We start from the raw sequence: 19,527 nt of genomic DNA on the forward strand, positions 1-19,527 counted from the left end.
TGTCCTGGACCTGCCAGGTCGGGAACAATGGGTATCTAGTGCAGGTGGATGGGTATAATCTTCTAGGTGGGAGGGTATGGTGCAGGTGATCCAGTCTTTCTATAGTGCAGTCCTGAGCATCCCAGGTATAGTGCTGGTGAACCGTCTCTGCACTCCCTCTATGGTATAGTGCAGGTGAGCCAAAACTGTACGGTCCAGGTGGGTCTGGGTATACCCTGTACAGGTGCAGCTGGAACCTCCCTGCTGCAGGTGGGCTGGGTATAGTGCAATGGTAACATACCATTCGCTTTCTATAGTGCCTGTGAGCTGGGTGCCTAGTGCAGACTGTGAGCCATGGGTATGGTGCATCTCCCCCTGGGCTGGGTATAGTTTAGATAGGTGGGCTGGGTGTGGCCACCAAAATGCAGGTACACCTGGATGTGGTGCAGGTGAGCTGGGTATGGTGCAGGTGAGGTGGGTATTGTGCAGGTGAGCTGGGTATGGTGCAGGTGGGCTGGGTGTGGTGCAGGTGAGCTGGGTATGGTGCAGGTGAGCTGGGTATAGTGCAGGTGAGCTGGGTATGGTGCAGGTGGGCTGGGTATTGTGCAGGTGAGCTGGGTTTGGTGCAGGTGGGCTGGGTGTGGTGCAGGTGAGCTGGGTATGGTGCAGGTGGGCTGGGTATGGTGCAGGTGAGCTGGGTATAGTGCAGGTGAGCTGGGTATAGTGCAGGTGAGCTGGGTTTAGTGCAGGTGAGCTGGGTATGGTGCAGGTGAGCTGGGTATAGTGCAGGTGAGCTGGGTGAGCTGGGTGCAGGTGAGCTGGGTATGGTGCAGGTGAGCTGGGTATGGTGCAGGTGAGCTGGGTATAGTGCAGGTGCTGGGTATAGTGCAGGTGAGCTGGGTATGGTGCAGGTGGGCTGGGTATGGTGCAGGTGAGCTGGGTATGGTGCAGGTGCAGGTGCAGGTGGGCTGGGTATGGTGCCGGTTTCTGGCAGCCCACGTCCCAGATACATGGAACATAGCACAGCAGTACAGCATGGGAACAGGCCCTTTGGCCCACCATGTCTGTGCCAACCATCATGCCAAGACCATCTCTCATCCACCTACACATAATCCATATCCTTCCATTCGGAACATATCCAAAAGCTGCTGAACGAAGCTTTAGAGGTGGCACGGTAGCGCAGCGGTAGAGTTGTCGCCTCACAGCGCCAAAGACCAGGGTTTGATCCTGACCACGGGTGCTGTCTGTACGGAGTTTGTACGTTCTCCCCGTGACCACGTGGGTTTCCTCCGGGTGCTCCAGTTTCCTCCCACATCTCAATACATTTGTAAGTTAGCTGGCCCTCTGTAAATTGCCTCTGTTGTGTAGGGATTGGATGAGAAAGTGGGATAACATAGAACTAGCGTGAACGGGTGATCGATGGTTGTTGCGGTCTCAATGGGGCGGAGGGCCTGTTTCCATGTTGTATCTCTGGCCTAAAAGTAAATTTCGATATTGCTAGTGTGTGGGGTCGGAGTGGACGCGGTGGGCCGAAGGGCCCGTCTCCGCGCTGAATCTCTAACGTGTAAAGTCTAAAGAGTGAGCTGTTCTTTCCCTGCAGAACTCGCAGAAGGCCAAGGTGGCGGGGAGTGGCCAGGAGTCACAGGGCTCATTGGACCAGGAGCGGAGGCTGAAGCAGTACCTGGAGGATGAACGTATCGCCCTCTTCCTGCAGAACGAAGAGTTCATGAAGGAACTGCAGAGGAACCGTGACTTCCTGCTGGCACTGGAGAAGGGTAAGTGACGGACCAACCGGCCGGCCGGCAAAGCTGAGGGAGTCTCCAGATACTAGTCTGTACTTCCGTTGTTTGGGGGCTGTCTTCAATCAATGGGCTGAGCAAAAGGCGCCATTAATTGTCTCGTACTACACTGCACGTGTCTTAGCCGGGTAAATGATTGGAATTTCTCCACATTGGAACAGTCAGCAGGGGTGAGAGATAAAGTCTGAAGAAGGGTCTCGACCCGAAACGTCACCTATTCCTTCGCTCCACAGATGCTGCCTCGCCCGCTGAGTTTCTCCAGCATTTTTGTCTACCTTCGATTTCCCGGCATCTGCAGTTCCTTCTTAAACATGAGAGATAAGGGACTGGTCAATGTGTAGGGAGGAACTGCAGATGCTGGTATAAACTGAAGATAGACACAAAATGTTGGAGTAACTCAGCGGGAGGAACTCAGTGGGACAGGCAGCGTCTCTGGAGAGAAGGGATGGGTGACGTTTCGGGTCGAGACCCTTCTTCAGACTGGGCTCACTGTCAGATCCTCGCCTTGATCCGCATATAATACGCACACTCCAAGGACACTGACCACACAACGTTTTGTGTTATTCCTTTGCATCTATCCGACATGTGTCCTCTGACCTTTCTGGTCCCTGGAGAAAGTCGTCAAGCTCGGCCAGCAATGAGCTCACAGACCCCCCCCCCTCAGCAGGCATGTGGCCAGTGGCACCTCCCCCCTTGCCCGCGGGCTCACCGTGGCTAGAGTCAACACCACACATACGGGCGGCACAGCGGGACAGTTGCCGCCTTACAGCGCCAGAGACCCAGGTTCCATACTGACTACGGGTGCTGTCTGTGCAGAGTTTGCACGTTCCCCCCGTGACCTGCGTGGGTTTTCTCGGGGATCTTCGGTTTCCTCCCGCACTCCAAAGACGTACAGGTTTGTAGGTTAACTGGCTTGGTATAAATGTAAATTGTCCCTAGTGTAGGATAGTGTTAGTGATTGCGGGTCTGCACGCATTCAGTGGGCAGAAGGGCCTGTTTCCCGCGCTGTACCTCAAAAGTCTAATGTCTGAGGGACATGGGAATTGAGGGAGAACTTCGACTTGAGAGAAAGGACAAACCACGATCTTTAGTTTAGAGACACAGCTTGGAAGCAGGCCCTTCGGCCCATCGACCAGCGATACCCCTACACTAGCACTATCCTACACACCAGGGACAATTTACAATTTAACCAAAGCCAATTAACCTACTAACCTGTACGTCTTTGGAGCGTGGGAGGAAACCAGAGCACCCGGAGAAAACCCACGCAGGTCTCACATGGAGAACGTGCAAACTCTGTACAGACAGCACCCGTAGTCAGGATGGAACTCGGGTCTCTGGTGCTGTAAGGCAGCAACTCCACCGCTGTGCCACCCTGAGTCAATGTAGTATGGAGATTTTTTTGGAGGCTGCAGTGTTTAAGTGTGTTTAAGGGGTCACAGTTTAAGGATAAAGGGGAAACCTTTTAGGACCGAGATGAGGAAAACATTTTTCACACAAAGAGTGGTGAATCTCTGGAATTCTCTGCCACAGAAGGTAGTTGAGGCCAGTTCGTTGGCTATATTTAAGAGGGAGTTAGATGTGGCCTTTGTGGCTAAAGGGATCAGGGGGTATGGAGAGAAGGCAGGTACGGGATAGTGAGTTGGATGATCAGCCAGGATCATATTGAATGGCGGTGCAGGCTCGAAGGGCCGAATGGCCTACTCCTCCACCTATTGTCTATGTTTCTATGTTTAACGTTTGCTGACGTTACAGATTCCGGCCTGCACAAAACCCCCAGCACTGTAGATGAATCTTCTATTCTCCCTGCAGTGTGCTAACAAGGGGTGATATTGTGGGGGGGGGGGTTTGACGGGGGTGGGAGGGGGGAGTGATGGGGGAGTGGGGAGGGGGGAGTGGGGCAATAACGGCTGGTGATGTCCACAAGACGAGATTGAACAGAGAGACACCACACGACAGCAGCCCGTGACCATCGTGACTTTTGTTTCCATTTTCAGATCGGCTGAAGTACGAGTCGATGAAATCCAAGTCTACGAGCGCAAACGAGTCTTTGCCCAGCGACGACATTAGTTTGCTGTCACCCGTTCCAGGTGAGGCCAGCACTAATTCCTGCCCCCCTGTAATTTATGAGGCTATAATTTCCCCTTGCGGCCTGCTGGTGATGTAGTGCTGTCTGCCTAATGGGACCCAGTCCTGCTAATCATTTCTCGCCCTTCGCTGCTGTTGCCGATAAATCTTTGCTGTGACACACACGGTGCCTGTGATCAACTGGTGCTCCGGCGGCTGTTCACCAAGCAATTACTGCCTCCAAATCTGCACTAACGGCAGCCTCCGCAGCAGTTGTTGTACAAAATCATGAGAGGATCAGATCGGGTAGACTCACAGTCACTTGCCCAGAATGGGGAAATCAGAGAAACCAGAGGACATAGGTTGAAGGTGACGTGGGGGAAAGGTTTAATAGGAACCCAAGGGGTAACGTTTTCACACAAATGGTGGTGGGTGTATGGAACAAGCTGCCGGAGGAGGTAGTTGAGGCTGGGACTATCACAACGTTTTAAGAAACATGTACATGGATAGGACATGTTTCAAGGGATATGGGCCAAAGGCAGGCAGGGGGAACTAATGTAGATGGGACATGTTGGTCAGTGTGGGCAAGTTGTGCCACACGGTCTGTTTTCACACTGTATGACTCAACGAGCACAGAGAGAAAACCCACGTGGCCACAGGGGGAACATGCAAACTCCACACAGACAGCACCCGAGGTCAGGACCGAACCCGAGTCCCTGGTGGCGTGAGGCAGCGGTTCTACCTGCTGCGCCACCGTGCCACTCTATTAACAACTGTGGTCTGATCATTAACTCATTATGGGAGCAAAGTGGTTGACACTTTTACTTAATTCGTAAAACACCTAAACAAACATCAAAGATTGACACAAAATGGTGGAGTAACTCAGTGGGACAGGCAGCATCTCTGGAGGGAAGAAATGGGCGACGTTTCGGGTCGAGACCCTTGTCAGACTGAGAGTCAAGGAAGTGGGAAATGAGAGATATATGCGGTGATGTGGAGAGCCAATAGACAATAGACAACAGGTGCAGGAGTGGGCCATTTGGCCCTTCGAGCCAGCACCGCCATTCAATGTGATCATGGCTGATCATCCCCAATCAGTACCCCGTTCCTTCCTTCTCCCCATATCCCCCTGACTCCGCTATTTTTAAGAGCCCTATCTAGCTCTCTCTTGAAAGCATCCAGAGAACCTGCCTCCACTGCAGGGGCAGAGAATTCCACAGACTCGCCACTCTCTGTGAGAAAAAGTGTTTCCTCGTCTCCATTCTTAATGGCTTACTCCTCATTCTTAAACTGTGGCCCCTGGTTCTGGACTCCTTCAACATTGGGAACATGTTTCCTGCCTCTAGCGTGTGTCCAAACCCTTAACAATCTTTGTTAAGGGCTTGTTATGAATGAATGAAATGAATGAAAGATATGCAAAAAAGTGATGATGAAAAAGGAACCAGGTTGTTCGCTGAGGGCTGGGTGAAAACGAGTTACAGACAATGAGACTCAACAAGACGACTTTGAAGCTGGTACGACTTAGGTGGGGGAGGGATGGTGGGAGAGGGAATGCAGGAGTTACAGAAATCAATATTCATACCACTGGGCTGTAAGACAAAGAAATGGGCGCCGTTTCGGCTCGAGACCCTTCTTCGGACTGAGCGTCAGGGCAGAGAGGGAGAGACAGAGATATGGAAGGATAAGGTGTGAAGAACATCAACGGGCCTTTTTAAACTTTTCTTCATAAAGTTCCAGGCGGCAGGTGAGCTGAGGGCACTCTCCGAAACCTGTTTTAAATTCACTTCACGTTCACCCTTGAATTGAAGTGACGAAGGGGAATAAACATTTAACGGCCGTCTCGACCGCTCGTTTCAGGATAATTTAAGGTCGCTTGTGCTGAGAGCGGGGAAGTGAGTGAATGTCTTTGGCTGTAGTCCAGCGGGTCAGGAGCCAGGACCATGCATGACTGCGGGCTGCTGAGGGAGAGACGCAGCCATGTGGACGGGACGTGTTTGGCATTAAACCTTAACCCTTTCCTCTCCTCCTTGCAGCCGACTCTGGTGCCACTGGTGCAGCTGAAGCAAGTGGGGTCGCTCTCGATGAAGCCTTGTTCAGGGACAGACTCAAGCACATGGGGAAATGTGAGTCCTCCCTATATTACATTATTACTATTACACAGCAAAGCAATTGCTTTAAACTCCACAGACACCTTCCACCCTGCACCACAGACGGCACGGTGGCGCAGCGGTAGAGTTGCTGCCTAACAGCGCCAGAGACCCGGGTTCCATCCTCACTACGCGTGCTTGTCTGTACGGAGTTTGCAGTTCTCCCCGTGACCGTGTGGGTTTTCTCCGAGATTTTATTCTTTGCTCCCACACTCCAAAGATGTACAGGTTTGTAGGTTAATTGGCTTGGTGAAAATGTACGTTGCCCTGGTGTGTGTAGGATCGCTGGTCGCTGCAGACTCAGTGGGCCAAAGGGCCTGTTTCCATGCTGTATCTCTAATCTAAACTAAACTAAAATGAAACACTCCTATCAGCTAAAGAGCAGTCGTGAGCTCCCATCTACCTCATTGGAGGCCCTTGGACTGTCTTTGGTTGGACTTTATCCTGCACTAACGTTATTCATGTTATTCCCTTTATCCTGTATCTGTACACTGTGGACAGCTCGATTGTCATCACGTATTGTCTTACCGCTGACTGGTTAGCACAAAACAAAAGCTATTCATTATACCTCGGACAATAAACTAAACTCAACTTATGCTTGTCAATATACCCTCTTATGTATTTACTTGGCTCATTAAATCCATGAGCTTGGACATTTTTTCCACAACAAAACTTCCATTTTCTTTCTCCAAACTAAGAAGATAAAAGGGCTGTGGAAAAACTATGTATTAAAAATGAACTGCGGATAAGAATTTCATTGTTCCATTGTCAGTACACGTGACAACAAAACACTCCTGACTTGAGATATTGTTATCGTTTATTTCTCCTCTGAAAGACACAAAGCTGGAGTAACTCAGCGGGTCAGGCAGCATCTCTGGAGAAAATGGATAGGTGACGTTTCGGGTTGGGGCCCTTCTTCAGACTGGATAATACTATACATGGGTGGCACAGTGGAGCAGTGGTAGAGTTGCTGCCTCACAGCGCCAGAGACCCGGGTTCGATCCTAGGCCCAGGTGCAGTCTGTGCGGAGTTTGCACGTTCTCCCCGTGATCGATCGGTCTGAAGAAGGTCCCCGACCCAAAACGTCACTTATCCGTTTTCTCCAGAGATGCTGCCTGACCCGCTGAGTTGCTCCAGCACTTTGTGTCCATCAGAGGAGAAATAACCTGTAGCGATATCTCAAGTCAGCAGTGTTTTGTTGTCATATGTACTGACAGTGGAACAATGAAATTCTTCCTTGCAATAACATAACAGGCCTGTAACAGGATACACACAGATAATATATAACAAATGACAAAATCAATAAATTAATAACTCCAATATTAGCACACAAAAAAGGCCCAGTCAGTGCAGCCAGAGACAGTCTATAGTTCATCATTGTGTGGTGTAATGGATGTGGGGAAGAAGTTGTTCCTGAACTTGGACCATGAGCAGAGGGGGGGGGGGGGGGGGGGGGGGGGCCTGGGCGCTACAGCCATTCCCGGGCCAGGCGAGCCCACCTGGGCATGCAAGCGACCTGGTAACTGCAGGTCCTTTGGCCCACCGTGTCCGCGCCGACCAGCAATCACCCCGTACACCAGGATTGCCGCCCATGCGACGTTACAGTTTTCAGGCTCCTGTATCTTCTTGCCCGATGGCGGGAGTGAGATGAGAGTGTGGCCAGGGTTGGTGTGGGTCTCTGATGATGCCGGCTGCCTTGTTGAGGCAGCGACTCCTGTAGATCCCTGCGATGGTGGGGTCAGTCAGTAACCGTGCGGGACTGGGCAGTGTAGAGCCGCTGCCTCACAGCGCCAGAGACCCTGGTTCGATCCTGCCCTTGGCTGCTGTATTGCAGGATGCTCTCATATCTGCCCCCATCACCACCACCACCCCCAGCAGCATGTTCCAGGCACCCACCACCCACTGTGTAAAAAACCTGCTTAACACATCTCCGCTAAACTCTGCTCCTCTCACCTTAAAGCTGTGCCCTCTAGTGTACGATACCTCTATCCTGGGGAAAAAGGTTCTGACTGTCTACCCTGTCTATGCCTCTCATTGTTTTCTAAACTTCTATCAGGTCCCCTCTGAACCTCCACCATTTTTTCCCCCTCAGGTCAAAGTTGGCCCCTGCACCAGCATACGGCAGGTAGATAGAACATAGAACAGTACAGCACAAGAACAGGCCCTTCAGCCCACAATGTCTGTGCTGAACATGATGCCAAGACCATCTCTGATCTGCCCGCACATGATCTATATCCCTCCATTCCCCACATGTCCATGTGCTTAACCAAAGGCCTATTCAGACTTTAGAGATACAGTGCGGAAACATGATTCCCCGCCGACCAGCGATCGCCCCGTACACTAGCACTGTCCTACACACCAGGGACAACTAACAATTTTACCAAAGCCAATTAACCTTCAAACCTGCACGTCTTTGGAGAGGGGGAGGAAACGGGAGCTCCCGGGGAAAACCACGCAGTCACGGGGAGAAGGTACAAAATCTGTACAGACAGCACCCGTATCCAGGATCGAACCTGGGTCTCTGGCTCTGTGAGGCAGCAACTCTACCGCTGCACCGCCGTGCTGCCCTGTTTCTGCGGGGGTTTGTCAGTCAGGTGCCGATCTCCATTAAGGCAGAGCAGGGATATGGATATGGTTATCTTCAGTGCAGGCACTGTGTACCGAATGGCCTGTCCCTGTGCTGTACTGTGCTGTGTCCCATGTTCTGATTCCACCTGGGACACACGTACGGGGACTGACCTGTTGCTTCCTCTCTGCAGCCACGAGGAAGAAGCTGTTCGAGCTGGCCCGCGCGTTTTCGGAGAAGACGAAGATGAGGAAGTTGAAGCGAAAGCATTCCTTAAAACATCACACGTATCCTTGACCAGTTTCGATTTATTTTTTAATGGAACAAAGCAAAAGAAAAGAGCCCCCTCTGCAGGACCCAGTGGTGCAGCTGGTAGAGTTACTGCCTCACAGCGCCAGAGACCCGGGTTCTATCCTGACATCGGGTGCTGTCTGCACGGAGTTTGCACGTTCTCCCCATGACCACGTGGGTTTCCTCCGGGTGCTCCAGTTACCACCCACATCCCAAAGACGTGCGGGTTTGTAGGTTAATTGGCCCTCTGTAAATCGCCCCTAGTCTGTGGGGATTGGATGAGATGTCTAAATGTTTCTTAAACGTTGCGATAGTACCTGCCCCCGACGGCTTGTTCCATACGCCCACCATCCTTCGTGTAAAAAAACGTTACCCCATTTAATCCCATCCCCACCCCCCTGACCTTAAACCTGGTTCTCGATTCCCCTACTCTGGGCAAGAGACTGTGCATTTACCCAATCTAATCCTCGCACATTCAAAAGACGTGCGGGTTTGTAGGTTAATTGGCTTCAGTAAATTACTCCTAGTGAATGGGTGGTCGATGGTTGACGTGGACTTTTCATGCTGAATCTCTAAACTAAACTGAACTGAACAAAAGCTGATAGAACCAGGGGCCACAGTGTTGGAATAAAGGGGAGGCCATTTGATTGAGGCGATAAAAAACGTTTTCACCCAGAGAGGAATTCCCTGCCACAGAGGGCAGTGGAGGCCAAATCACTGGATGGATGTAAGAGAGTGTTAAGCCCCTGTCCCACTGTACGAGGTAATTCAAGAGTTCTCCCGAGTTTTCCCCTGATTCGAACTCAGAGAATGTCCGTAGCGGGTCCGTAGGAGTTCGTGGATGTCCCGTAACGGCTCGTAATGCTAACGGTAGGTACTCGGGAAATCCGGTAAACTTATGACGTTTTTTTCATCCCTGCAAAAAAATGTCCACGAGTAAAAAAATACTCGTGATGAAAAGAATTGTTACTTTTTACTCGTACGAGCCGCTACGAGACATCCACAAACTCCTACGGACCCGCGGCGAACATTCTCCGAATTCGAATCAGGGGAAAACTCGGGAGAAGTCTTGACTTACCTCGTACAGTGGGACAGGCCCTTTAGATAGAGCTCTAGGGGCTGGTGCAATCAAGAGATATGGGGAGAAGGCAGGCACGGGTTATTGATTGGGGACGATCAGCCATGATCACAATGAATGGCGGTGCTGACTCGAAGGGCCGAATGGCTTCCTCCTGCACCTATTTTTTATGTTTCTAAAGCTAACAGATGTGTTGAGTAAATCACCTCTGTTGATATTTTCATGGAATCATAGCAAGAAACTGTTTAGACTAGACTTTTTAGGCTTTAGAGAAACAGCGCAGAAACAGGCCCTTCAACCCACTGAGTCCAGGCCAACCAGCAATCACTCCATACACGAGCACTATCTTGCAATTAACCTAGGAAATCTATACATCTGTGGGGACGAAACCGGAGCACCCAGAGAAAACCCACGTGGTCACGGGTCGGAGGTACAAACTCCGTACAGACAGCACCCATAGTCAAGATCGAACCCGGTTCTCTGGTGCTGTAAGGCAGCATCTCTACCACTGCACCACTCTGCCCCCCCTAATTTGACCTATATTTCTGTTCCATTTTACCGTGGGGAATCGACCCTCACAGCACATACGTGAGAGTCACTGGCCCATCACGCGTGTGCAGCACCACGGAGACACAGCCATGTAATTGGGTATCCCAACATGTTTTTTACATGAAGAATCCTTTTCTGTAATTATCAATCTGAAACTTTAACTCTGTTTCTCTGTCCTCAGACGCTGCCTGGCCCGCCGGGCATTCCTGTGTAACACAGAACATAGAATAGTACAGGTACACAAAAATGCTGGCGAAACTCAGCGGGTGCAGCAGCATCTATGGAGCGAAGGAAATAGGCAACGTTTCGGGCCAAAGCCCTTCTTCAGACTGATGGGGGATGTGGGGGAGGTGGGGGCGGGGAGAAGAAAGGAAAAAGGAGGAGGAGAAGCCCGAGGGCTGAGGGAGAGATAGGAAGAGGAGGAGACATCAAGGGCTAACAACATTGGGAGAATTCAATGTTCATGCCTCCAAGATGCAGACTCCCCAAGCGGAATATGAGGTGCTGTTCCTCCAATTTCCGGTGTTGCTCGCTCTGGCCATGGAGGAGACCCAGGACAGAGAGGTCGGATACGGAATGGGAGGGGGAGTTGAAGTGCTGAGCCACCGGGAGGTCAGGTTGGTTATTGCGGACCGAGCGGAGGTGTTCGGCGAAACAATCGCCCAGCCTCCGCTTGGTCTCACCGATGTAGATCAGCTGACATCTAGAGCAGCGGATACAATAGATGAGGTTGGAGGAGATGCAGGTAAACCTCTGTCGCACCTGGAACGATTGCTTGGGTCCTTGAATGGAGTCGAGGGGGGAGGTAAAGCGACAAGTGTAGCATCTCTTGCGGTTGCCAGGGAAAGTGCCCGGGTAGGGGGTAGTACGGGAGGGAAGGGAAGAATTGACAAGGGAGTTACGGAGGGAGCGGTCTTTGCGGAAGGCAGACATGGGGGGAGATGGGAAGATGTGGCGAGTGGTGGGGTCACGTTGGAGGTGGCAAAACTGACGGAGGATTACTTGTTGTGTGTGATGGCTGGTGGGGTGAAAGGTGAGGACTAGGGGGACTCTGCCCTTGTTGCGAGTGGGGGGGATGGGGAGAGAGAGCCGTTGCCTATTTCCTTCGCTCCATAGATGCTGCTGCACCCGCTGAGTTTCTCCAGCATTTTTGTGTACGTTCAATTTTCCAGCATCTGCTGTTCCTTCTTAAACATAGAATAGTACAGCTCAGGAACAGGCCATTCGGCCCACAATGTCTGTGCTGAACATGATGCCATCTGCCTGCAAATAATCCATATGCCTCCATTCCCTGCATATCCAAAACCCTCTCAAAAACCACTATTGTATCTGCCTCCACCACCACCCCTGGCAGCACGTTCCCAACACCCGCCACCCTCTGTGTAAAAATACTTGCCCCGCACATCTCCTTTAAACTTTGCCCCTCATGCCTGAAAGCATTGCCCTCTAGAATTAGATTTTTCCAGCCTTGGGGAAAAAAGGCTGTGACTGTCTACCCTTTCTATGCCTCTCATAATTTTATATACTTCTATCAGGTCTCCCCACAGCCTCCAGCATTCCAGAGAAAACAATTCTACCTCTCCCTGTAGATAATATCCCCAAATCCAGGCCTCAATCTGGTAAACCTCCTCTGCACCTTCTCCAAACCAGAACTGCACACAATACTCCAAATAGACAATAGGTGCTGGAGTAGGCCATCCAATGTGATCATGGCTGATCTTCCACAATCAGTACCCCGTTCCTGCCTTCTCCCCATATCCCCTGACTTCGATATCTTCAAGAGCCCTATCTAGCTCTCCCTGAAAAGTATCCAGAGAACCGGCCTACACCGCCCTCTGAGGCAGAGAATTCCAGACTCACAACTCTCTGTGTGAAAAAGTTTCCTCATCTCCGTTCTAAACGGCTTACCCCTTATTCCTAAACTGTGGCCCCTGGTTCTGGACTCCCCCAAACCCTTAATAATCTTAAATATTTCAATAAGATATCCTCTCATCCTTCTAAACTCCAGAGTGTACAAGCCCAGCCTCTCCATTCTCTCAGCATGTAACAGTCCCGCCATCCCGGGAATTAACCTTGTGAACCTACGCTGCGTTCCCTCAATAGCAAGAACGTCCTTCCTCAAATTTGAAGACCAAAACTGCACACAATATAGAAACTCCAGGTGTGGTAGGCCATCCCTTCGAGGCCCTATACAATATGATCTGCAGAACGACCTCTTTGCCTTCTCTCCATATGATCAAATGCGGGCCACATAACCCCTCTTAAGGCTTTCAGAGCTGCATCAACTGATTTATCATGAGAGTTCGAGTTTGTGAAGAATAGGGCCCTACACAACTCCAAATGCAGCTGATATCAAAGCGGCCTAACAAAGGCTTTCAGAGCTCCATCCTGATTTATCATGAATCGAGTTTGTGAAGAATACACACAATGTTCCAAATGACTAATCTGGCCACCAGTAGCCTACACAGCAAGATCCCATGAAGAGCAGCGATTGGCTGCGGGTGCCCTTCATGTGAACAAGCGGTCAATGGCGGGCAAAGTACTGAACAGGATGTGACAGGTGTTGCATAAATGCAACGTTTAATCTTTCTATTTTATAGCGGAGTGCAGGTTTGAATGAGTTTTTCCTTAACCCATCTCAACCACGCAGTCTTGGAACAGCTGCCTCAACAGCAAACCTGCTGGATGATGTAGAAGGGAATTCTTGTGGTAAGAATATATTTAGTTTAGAGATGGATATACAGCGCGGAAACAGGCCCTTCAACCCACCGAGTCCGTGCCGACCAGCGATCTCCCGCACACTAACCCTACACTACACACACGAGGGCCAATTTACATTTATACAAAGCCAATTGACCAGCAAACCTGAACATCTTTGGAGTGTCGGAGGAAATCCGAGATCCTTGAGAAAACCCACGCAGATCACGGGGAGAATGTACAAACTCCATACAGACAGCACTTGTAGTCAGATTTGAACCCGGGTCTCTGGCGCTGTAAGGCAGCAACTCTATCGCTACGCCACCGTTGCGAATTTACTTAAACTTATTTTTCGAAAAAGTGGTTTGAATCCAGTAAGGTAGAGAAGGGAATTGGTGGTCTTGGTTTAGGTTTATCATTGTCACACGTACTGAGGTACAGTTAAAAGCCTCGTTCTACACGCTATCCAAAAAAACCAGACACTAGACATAAAAACAATCGTCAAACTCAAGTACGATCAAGTGATGATCGTTCGACGGCACTGGGCCTGTACTCACTGGAGTTTAGAAGGATGACTTCATTGAAACGTACCGAATAGTGAAAGGCTTGGGTAGAATGGATGTGGAGAGGGTGTTGCCACTAGTGGGAGAGTCTAGGACCAGAGGGCACAGGCTCTGAATAAAAGGACGTACCTTTAGAAAGGAGATGATGAGGAATTTCTTCAGTCAGACTGTGATGAATCTGTAGAATTCTTCGCCACAGACGGCTGTGGAGGCCAAGTCAATGGATATTTTTTTCGGTAGAGATTTACAGGTTTTTGATTAACACTGGTGTCGGGTTATGGGGAGAAGGCTGGAGAATGGGGTTGAGACGGACGGATAGGCCAGCCAGCGATTGAATGGTGGAGTAACCTGAAGGGTCCAATGATCTAATTCTGCTCCTGTAACTAATTAACTTATGAATAGGTAGAGCAAAAGGGGACGATACAGAGTGCAGAATATAGTTCTCAGCATTGTCGTGCACCAGTTCTATAGACAATACAATACAATTTATTTGTGTCATTTGAACCTCACTGAGGTTCAAACGAAATTTGGTTTCTGCAGTCATACACGCAAGAAAAAGAACCAAGACACAACATAATTTACACAAACATCCATCACAGTGAATCTCCTCCTAACTGTGATGGAAGGCAAAGTCTTATCTCTCCCCTGCACTCCTCATTCTTCTCCCGATGTCAGAGTCAAAGCCCCGGGCGGGCGATGGTAAGTGTCCCGCGGCCATTAAAGCCGCGCCGGGTGATGCAAGGTGTCTTGGTGTCGGAGACCCCGGCGGGCGCTAACAAGTCCCGCGGCCATTTAAGGCCGCGCCGGGCGATGATGTAAGGCCCCGCTCCAGGTAAATTTCAACCCCGCAACTCGGGCGGGAGAAGTCGCCGTTGCGGAAGCCACGAAAAGCGGTCTCCCAGCAGGGACCCGCGGGCTCCCGGTGTCACTGCCCACCAGGCCTGCGGTTGGAGCCTCTGAATCTCCAGGGTCGGGTCGCAGCAGCGCGCCACCACAGCTCCACCCGCTCCGAACTCGGCCAGCTCCGCGATGGTGGGTAAGTCCGCAGCTCCGCAACTGGAGCCCCAGGTCGTTCCTGCTGGAGGCCGCTCCACGGTGCTGGGCCCCAACGACAACGGAGACCCGACAGGGAAAAGGTCGGGTTCTCCGTGCAGGGTAAAGATTTTAAAAGCTTCCCCCCACCCCCCGCCCCCACACACACACACATCCCCAGTTTAAAAAAAAGCACTTTAAACTACATTCAAACATTCAAACACGACAAAAAATAAAAAAAACGACAGACGGACTGCAGAGGCCGCTGTGACGTGAGTCGCGCCACCCACCCTAAGACTAAGTCCAATGCCCGCAATGGGGTAGAGGTGAATGGGACAGGGCCCTAGCTTATGGAAGGACTGTTCAGAAGCCTGATAAGAAGCTGTTCCTAAGTCTGGTGGTGCGCGCTTTCAAGCTTCTGTACCTTCTGCCTGATGGGAGCGGGGAGAAGGAGGAATGACCGGGGTGGGACAAGTCTTTGATTATGTTGAAAGAATAAACGGCAGATGCTGGTTTACCAAGGATTGGCAGGAAGTGCTGGAGTAACTCAATGGGTCAGGCAGCATCTCTGGAGAACATGGATTGGTGACGTTTCTGGTCGGGACCCTTCTTCAGACTGATTGCAGGGGTGGGGGGAAAGAAAGCTGGATGAGAGAAGGGGGTGGGCATAGCCTGACAGGTCATAGGTGAACACAGCAAAGGGGCTCTTGATAGGCGGATGGTTGGACAAAGGCCAGAGATGAACACACACAAGGCGTGAGACAAAAGGATTAGAGAGTTGAGAATTGTGAAGCTAGAGGATTGACTGGTGACAGGTAGGACATAGGTGGAGGGGTGGGGATGGGAAGAGAGAGTTAGATGAAAGGTCGGACAGGGGTCAGGGGAGGAAACGAGGGGGGGGGGTTTATGGATGAGAAAGGGGTGGGGGAGGGTGATTTGTAGATGGTACTTAAAATTGGAGAATTCAACGTTAATACCTTTGGGTTGTAAGCTACCCAAGCGGAATATGAGGTGTTGTTCCTCCAGCTTGCGTTTGGCCTCATTCTGACAATGGAGGAGGCCCAGGACAGAAAGGGAATTGGAAGGGGAGTTAAAATGGTGACCAACCGGGAGATCTAGTAGGCCTTGGCAGATCGAGAGCAAGTGTTCGGCAAAATGGTTGCTAAGTCTATGCTTGGTCTCGCCAATGTACAAGAGGCCACATTGGGAATACCAGATGCAGTAGATGAGGTTAGAGTTGCACAGAGCCTCTGCTGCCCAATACTGTACCCGATTCACCTCTACCCCAATGCGGACATTGGACTTTGTCTCTGGAACTGATGCACTACAAAGCTGAGAACTATATTCTGCACTCTGTATCTTCCCCATTGCTTTTGGACTTTAGAGATAAAGTGTGGAAACGGGCCCTCCAGCCCGCCGAATCCACGCCGCCCAGTGATCTAGTACCATCCTACACATACTGGGGACAATTTACAGTTTTACCGAAGCCAATTAACCTACAAACCTGCACGTCTTTGGAGTGTGGGAGGAAACTCACGCAGGTCACAGGGAGAACGTACAAACTCCGTACACACGGCACCATGGTCAGGGTTATAACTTCATAAGTGATAGGAGCAGGATTAGGCCATTGGGCCTTTAGGTCTACTCCGCCATTCAATCATGGCTGATCTATTTCTCCCTCCTAACCCCATTCTCCTGCCTTCTCTCCATAACCCCTGACACTGGATCAAACCCAGGTCTGTGCGCTGTAAGGCAGCAACTCTGCCGCTGTGCCACCGTGCCACTCCATGTATGCTATATATTGTCCTTGAGTTTGACTCATTCGTATTTATATATAATATTATCTGATCTGACTGGATAACATGCAAGACAAAGCTTTTCACTGTACCTCAGTACATGTGACAATAATAAACCTAAACTGTACGCTCCATGCAGCTCCGTGACTAAAAGAGACCTGTGAGAAATGTTCTCTTCAGAAAGTGATTGCCAGTATATGTGTTATTCAGCTGCTTGATGCCTGGTCTGTCTGCCTTTCAGATGAAGAAATCCAGTTCAGAAAACAGACGTTGCAGGAGGCAGATGAAGAAAATAAGGAGAGAGATTTATGGTAAGCTCAAAGCAATCCTCTTTCACCAAGGCCTAGTAGACATCGGCGAGGCCCAGCGTAGAGTCGGCGGCCATTTCGCTGAACACTTGCGCTCGGTCCTTCAAGGCCTACCAAAAATTAAATTAAAAAAGTTAATTTCCCGACTTGAATGGAAATGGAAAGCAAATGGCATGTTGGCCTTTATAACAAGAGGAATCGAATATAGGAGCAAAGAGGTCCTTCTGCAGTTGTACAGAGCCCTAGTGAGATCACACCTGGAGTATTGTGTGCAGTTTTGGACCCCTAATTTGTGGAAGGACATTCTTGCTATTGAGGGAGTGCAGCGTAAGTTTACAAGGTTAATTCCCGGGATGGCGGGACTGTCATATGCTGAGAGAATGGAGCAGCTCGGCTTGTACACTCTGGAGGTTAGAAGGATGAGAGGGCATCTCATTGAAACATATAAGATTGTTACGGGCTTGGACACGCTAGAGACAGGAAACATGTTCCCGATGTTGGGGGAGTCCAGAACCAGGGGCCACAGTTTACGAATAAGGAGGAAGCCATTTAGAACGGAGACGAGGAAACACTTTTTCTCACAGAGAGTGGTGAGTCTGTGGAATTCTCTGCCTCAGAGGGCGGTGGAGGCAGGTTCTCTGGATACTTTCAAGAGAGAGCTAGATAGGGCTCTTAAAGATAGCGGAGTCTGGAGATATGGAGAAGGCAGGAACGGGGTACCGATTGTGGATGATCAGCCATGATCCCAGTGCTGGCTCGAGGGGCCGAATGGCCTACTCCTGCACCTATTGTCTGCAGTCGGGATCGAACCCGGGTTTCTGGCGCTGTGAGGCAGCAACTCTACCGCTGCGCCACCGTAGCCTCAGTATGAATTGCTGTGATTTCCCTTCAGGTGAAGGTCAATGTGAATTGGACTGGGCCTTGTCTGAGTTGTTTAACTGCACTTTGTGTTCCTTCCTCCCACAGATCCTGACAGCCTTGGACTGAAGGAGCCATTCAGTGCTTACACAAAAAAGGACAATTAGTCTTAACAGATGAAGCTGGTGCCAGTTAATGTATATCCCTTCATCTGCTTTTTAATCACTTTTTCTGCAATGATTGAGGCACAATTAAATGGGTGGGGGTGGGGACGGAGAGATTCAGGTCACCACCATTGTAAGTCAAGGGTCTGGGGTGCATTTGCACTTCTTTAACCTTGCAGTTCTCTGATGCTAGATGTATATTTTAGTCTAGACCTGGGACACAAGGAATTGCAGATGCAGGATTACCGAAAAAGTGCCAAAGTGCTGGAGTAACTCCGCGGGTCTGGCATCACATATCTTGCCCCTTCTCTCTGTATCTCATACTTTTTGTCCTTTCATTTTTGGCCAACCCACTACCTATCAAAACCCCGCTTCCACCTATCACTCACCAGACTATATCCCACCCCCCACCTACCTCCCCCACAATCAATCTGAAGAAAGGTCCCGACCTGAAACTTCACCTTGTCACCACCTTGTCACCTGCTGCTGCGTTACTCCAGCACTTTGTGTCTTTTATTTTAAATCTTGACCTTGCAGTTCTCTTGACCTTGACTTACAATGGGCAGAGCACCATCAGAGAGATGGGACGAGTTTTTAACTGTAACCTTGTATTCCAATATATTTTGATAGAAAAGGCCTTCTGCAGGCATTGAATTGTATTTCATATGGACTGATTCAACAATGTATTAACTCTTTAATTCAGTAATTATATTTGTCAAATTATGTCTTCTCACTTTCGATGTGCCTAATGATGTACTGTATGCGACAGACCAGAATGCATAAAAATCACATAAATATTCCTCTTGTACTTATTGGGATGTTTTTCCTTTATTCCATTTATTTTAGTTATAGAGTCATAGAGCAATACAGCGTGGAAACAGGCCCTTTGGCCCAACTTACCCACACTGGCCAACTAGCTACACTAGTCCCACCTTCCCGCGTTTGGCCCATATCTCTCCAAACCTGTCTTATCCATGTACCTGTCTAACTGTTTCTTAAACTTAGGATTAGTCCCAGCCTCGACTACCTCTTCCGGCAGCTCATTCCATACACCACCACTCTTTGTGTGGAAAGGTTACCCCTCAGATTCCTATTAAATCTTTTCCCATTCACCTTGAACCCATGTCCTCTGGCCCACGATTCACCCTACTCTGGGCAAGAGATTCTGTGCATCTACCTGATCTATTCCTCTCATGATTTTATACACCTCTGTAAGATCACCCATCATCCTCCTGTGCTCCAAGGAATAGAGTCCCAGCCTACTCAACCTCTCCCTATAGCTCAAACCCACGAGTCCTGGCAACATCCTCGTAAATATTCTCTGTACCCTTTCCAGCTTGACAACATCTTTCCTATAACATGGTGCCCAGAACTGAACACAATACTCAAAATGCGGTCTCACCTACGTCTTAAGGGCCTGTCCCACTTGCCCGTCATTTGTGCCTCATTTACGTGTCATATGTAAAATAGGTCGACACGTCGTTACGCACGACATCGCGCGCAAATCGCGCGTCATCACGCCGTCTGGAGCGCATGACGTCATTAGAAAACCCTGCGGCACGCGGCGACGCATTGTTACGCACGGTGACGTAACCATGTGTCACCACGCGATACACGTGAGACGTCGGGACGCCAA

General features: G+C 50.1%; 1 protein-coding gene across 3 annotated transcripts in view; it reads left to right on the forward strand.

Annotated features, from left to right (window-relative positions):
* The window catches only part of LOC129710516 (CUE domain-containing protein 1-like), a 101,919-nt gene extending 83,219 nt beyond the window's left edge, over window positions 1-18,700 (forward strand). For 2 of the 3 annotated variants that reach the window (XM_055657529.1, XM_055657531.1), the window contains exons 5-11: window positions 1,580-1,754; window positions 3,773-3,865; window positions 5,876-5,965; window positions 8,749-8,842; window positions 13,124-13,182; window positions 16,803-16,872; window positions 17,836-18,700. In XM_055657529.1, the coding sequence (XP_055513504.1) occupies window positions 1,580-1,754; window positions 3,773-3,865; window positions 5,876-5,965; window positions 8,749-8,842; window positions 13,124-13,182; window positions 16,803-16,872; window position 17,836 (582 nt within the window). In that variant the 3' untranslated portion in view covers window positions 17,837-18,700. Of the gene's footprint in view, window positions 1-1,579; window positions 1,755-3,772; window positions 3,866-5,875; window positions 5,966-8,748; window positions 8,853-13,123; window positions 13,183-16,802; window positions 16,873-17,835 lie in introns of those variants that run through there. The other variant, XM_055657532.1, reaches the window with a different exon arrangement.
* The last annotated feature ends 827 nt before the right edge of the window (window positions 18,701-19,527 follow it).

The sequence above is a fragment of the Leucoraja erinacea genome, chromosome 28 (genome assembly GCF_028641065.1).
Source record: "Leucoraja erinacea ecotype New England chromosome 28, Leri_hhj_1, whole genome shotgun sequence".
NCBI classification, from domain to species: domain Eukaryota; kingdom Metazoa; phylum Chordata; class Chondrichthyes; order Rajiformes; family Rajidae; genus Leucoraja; species Leucoraja erinaceus.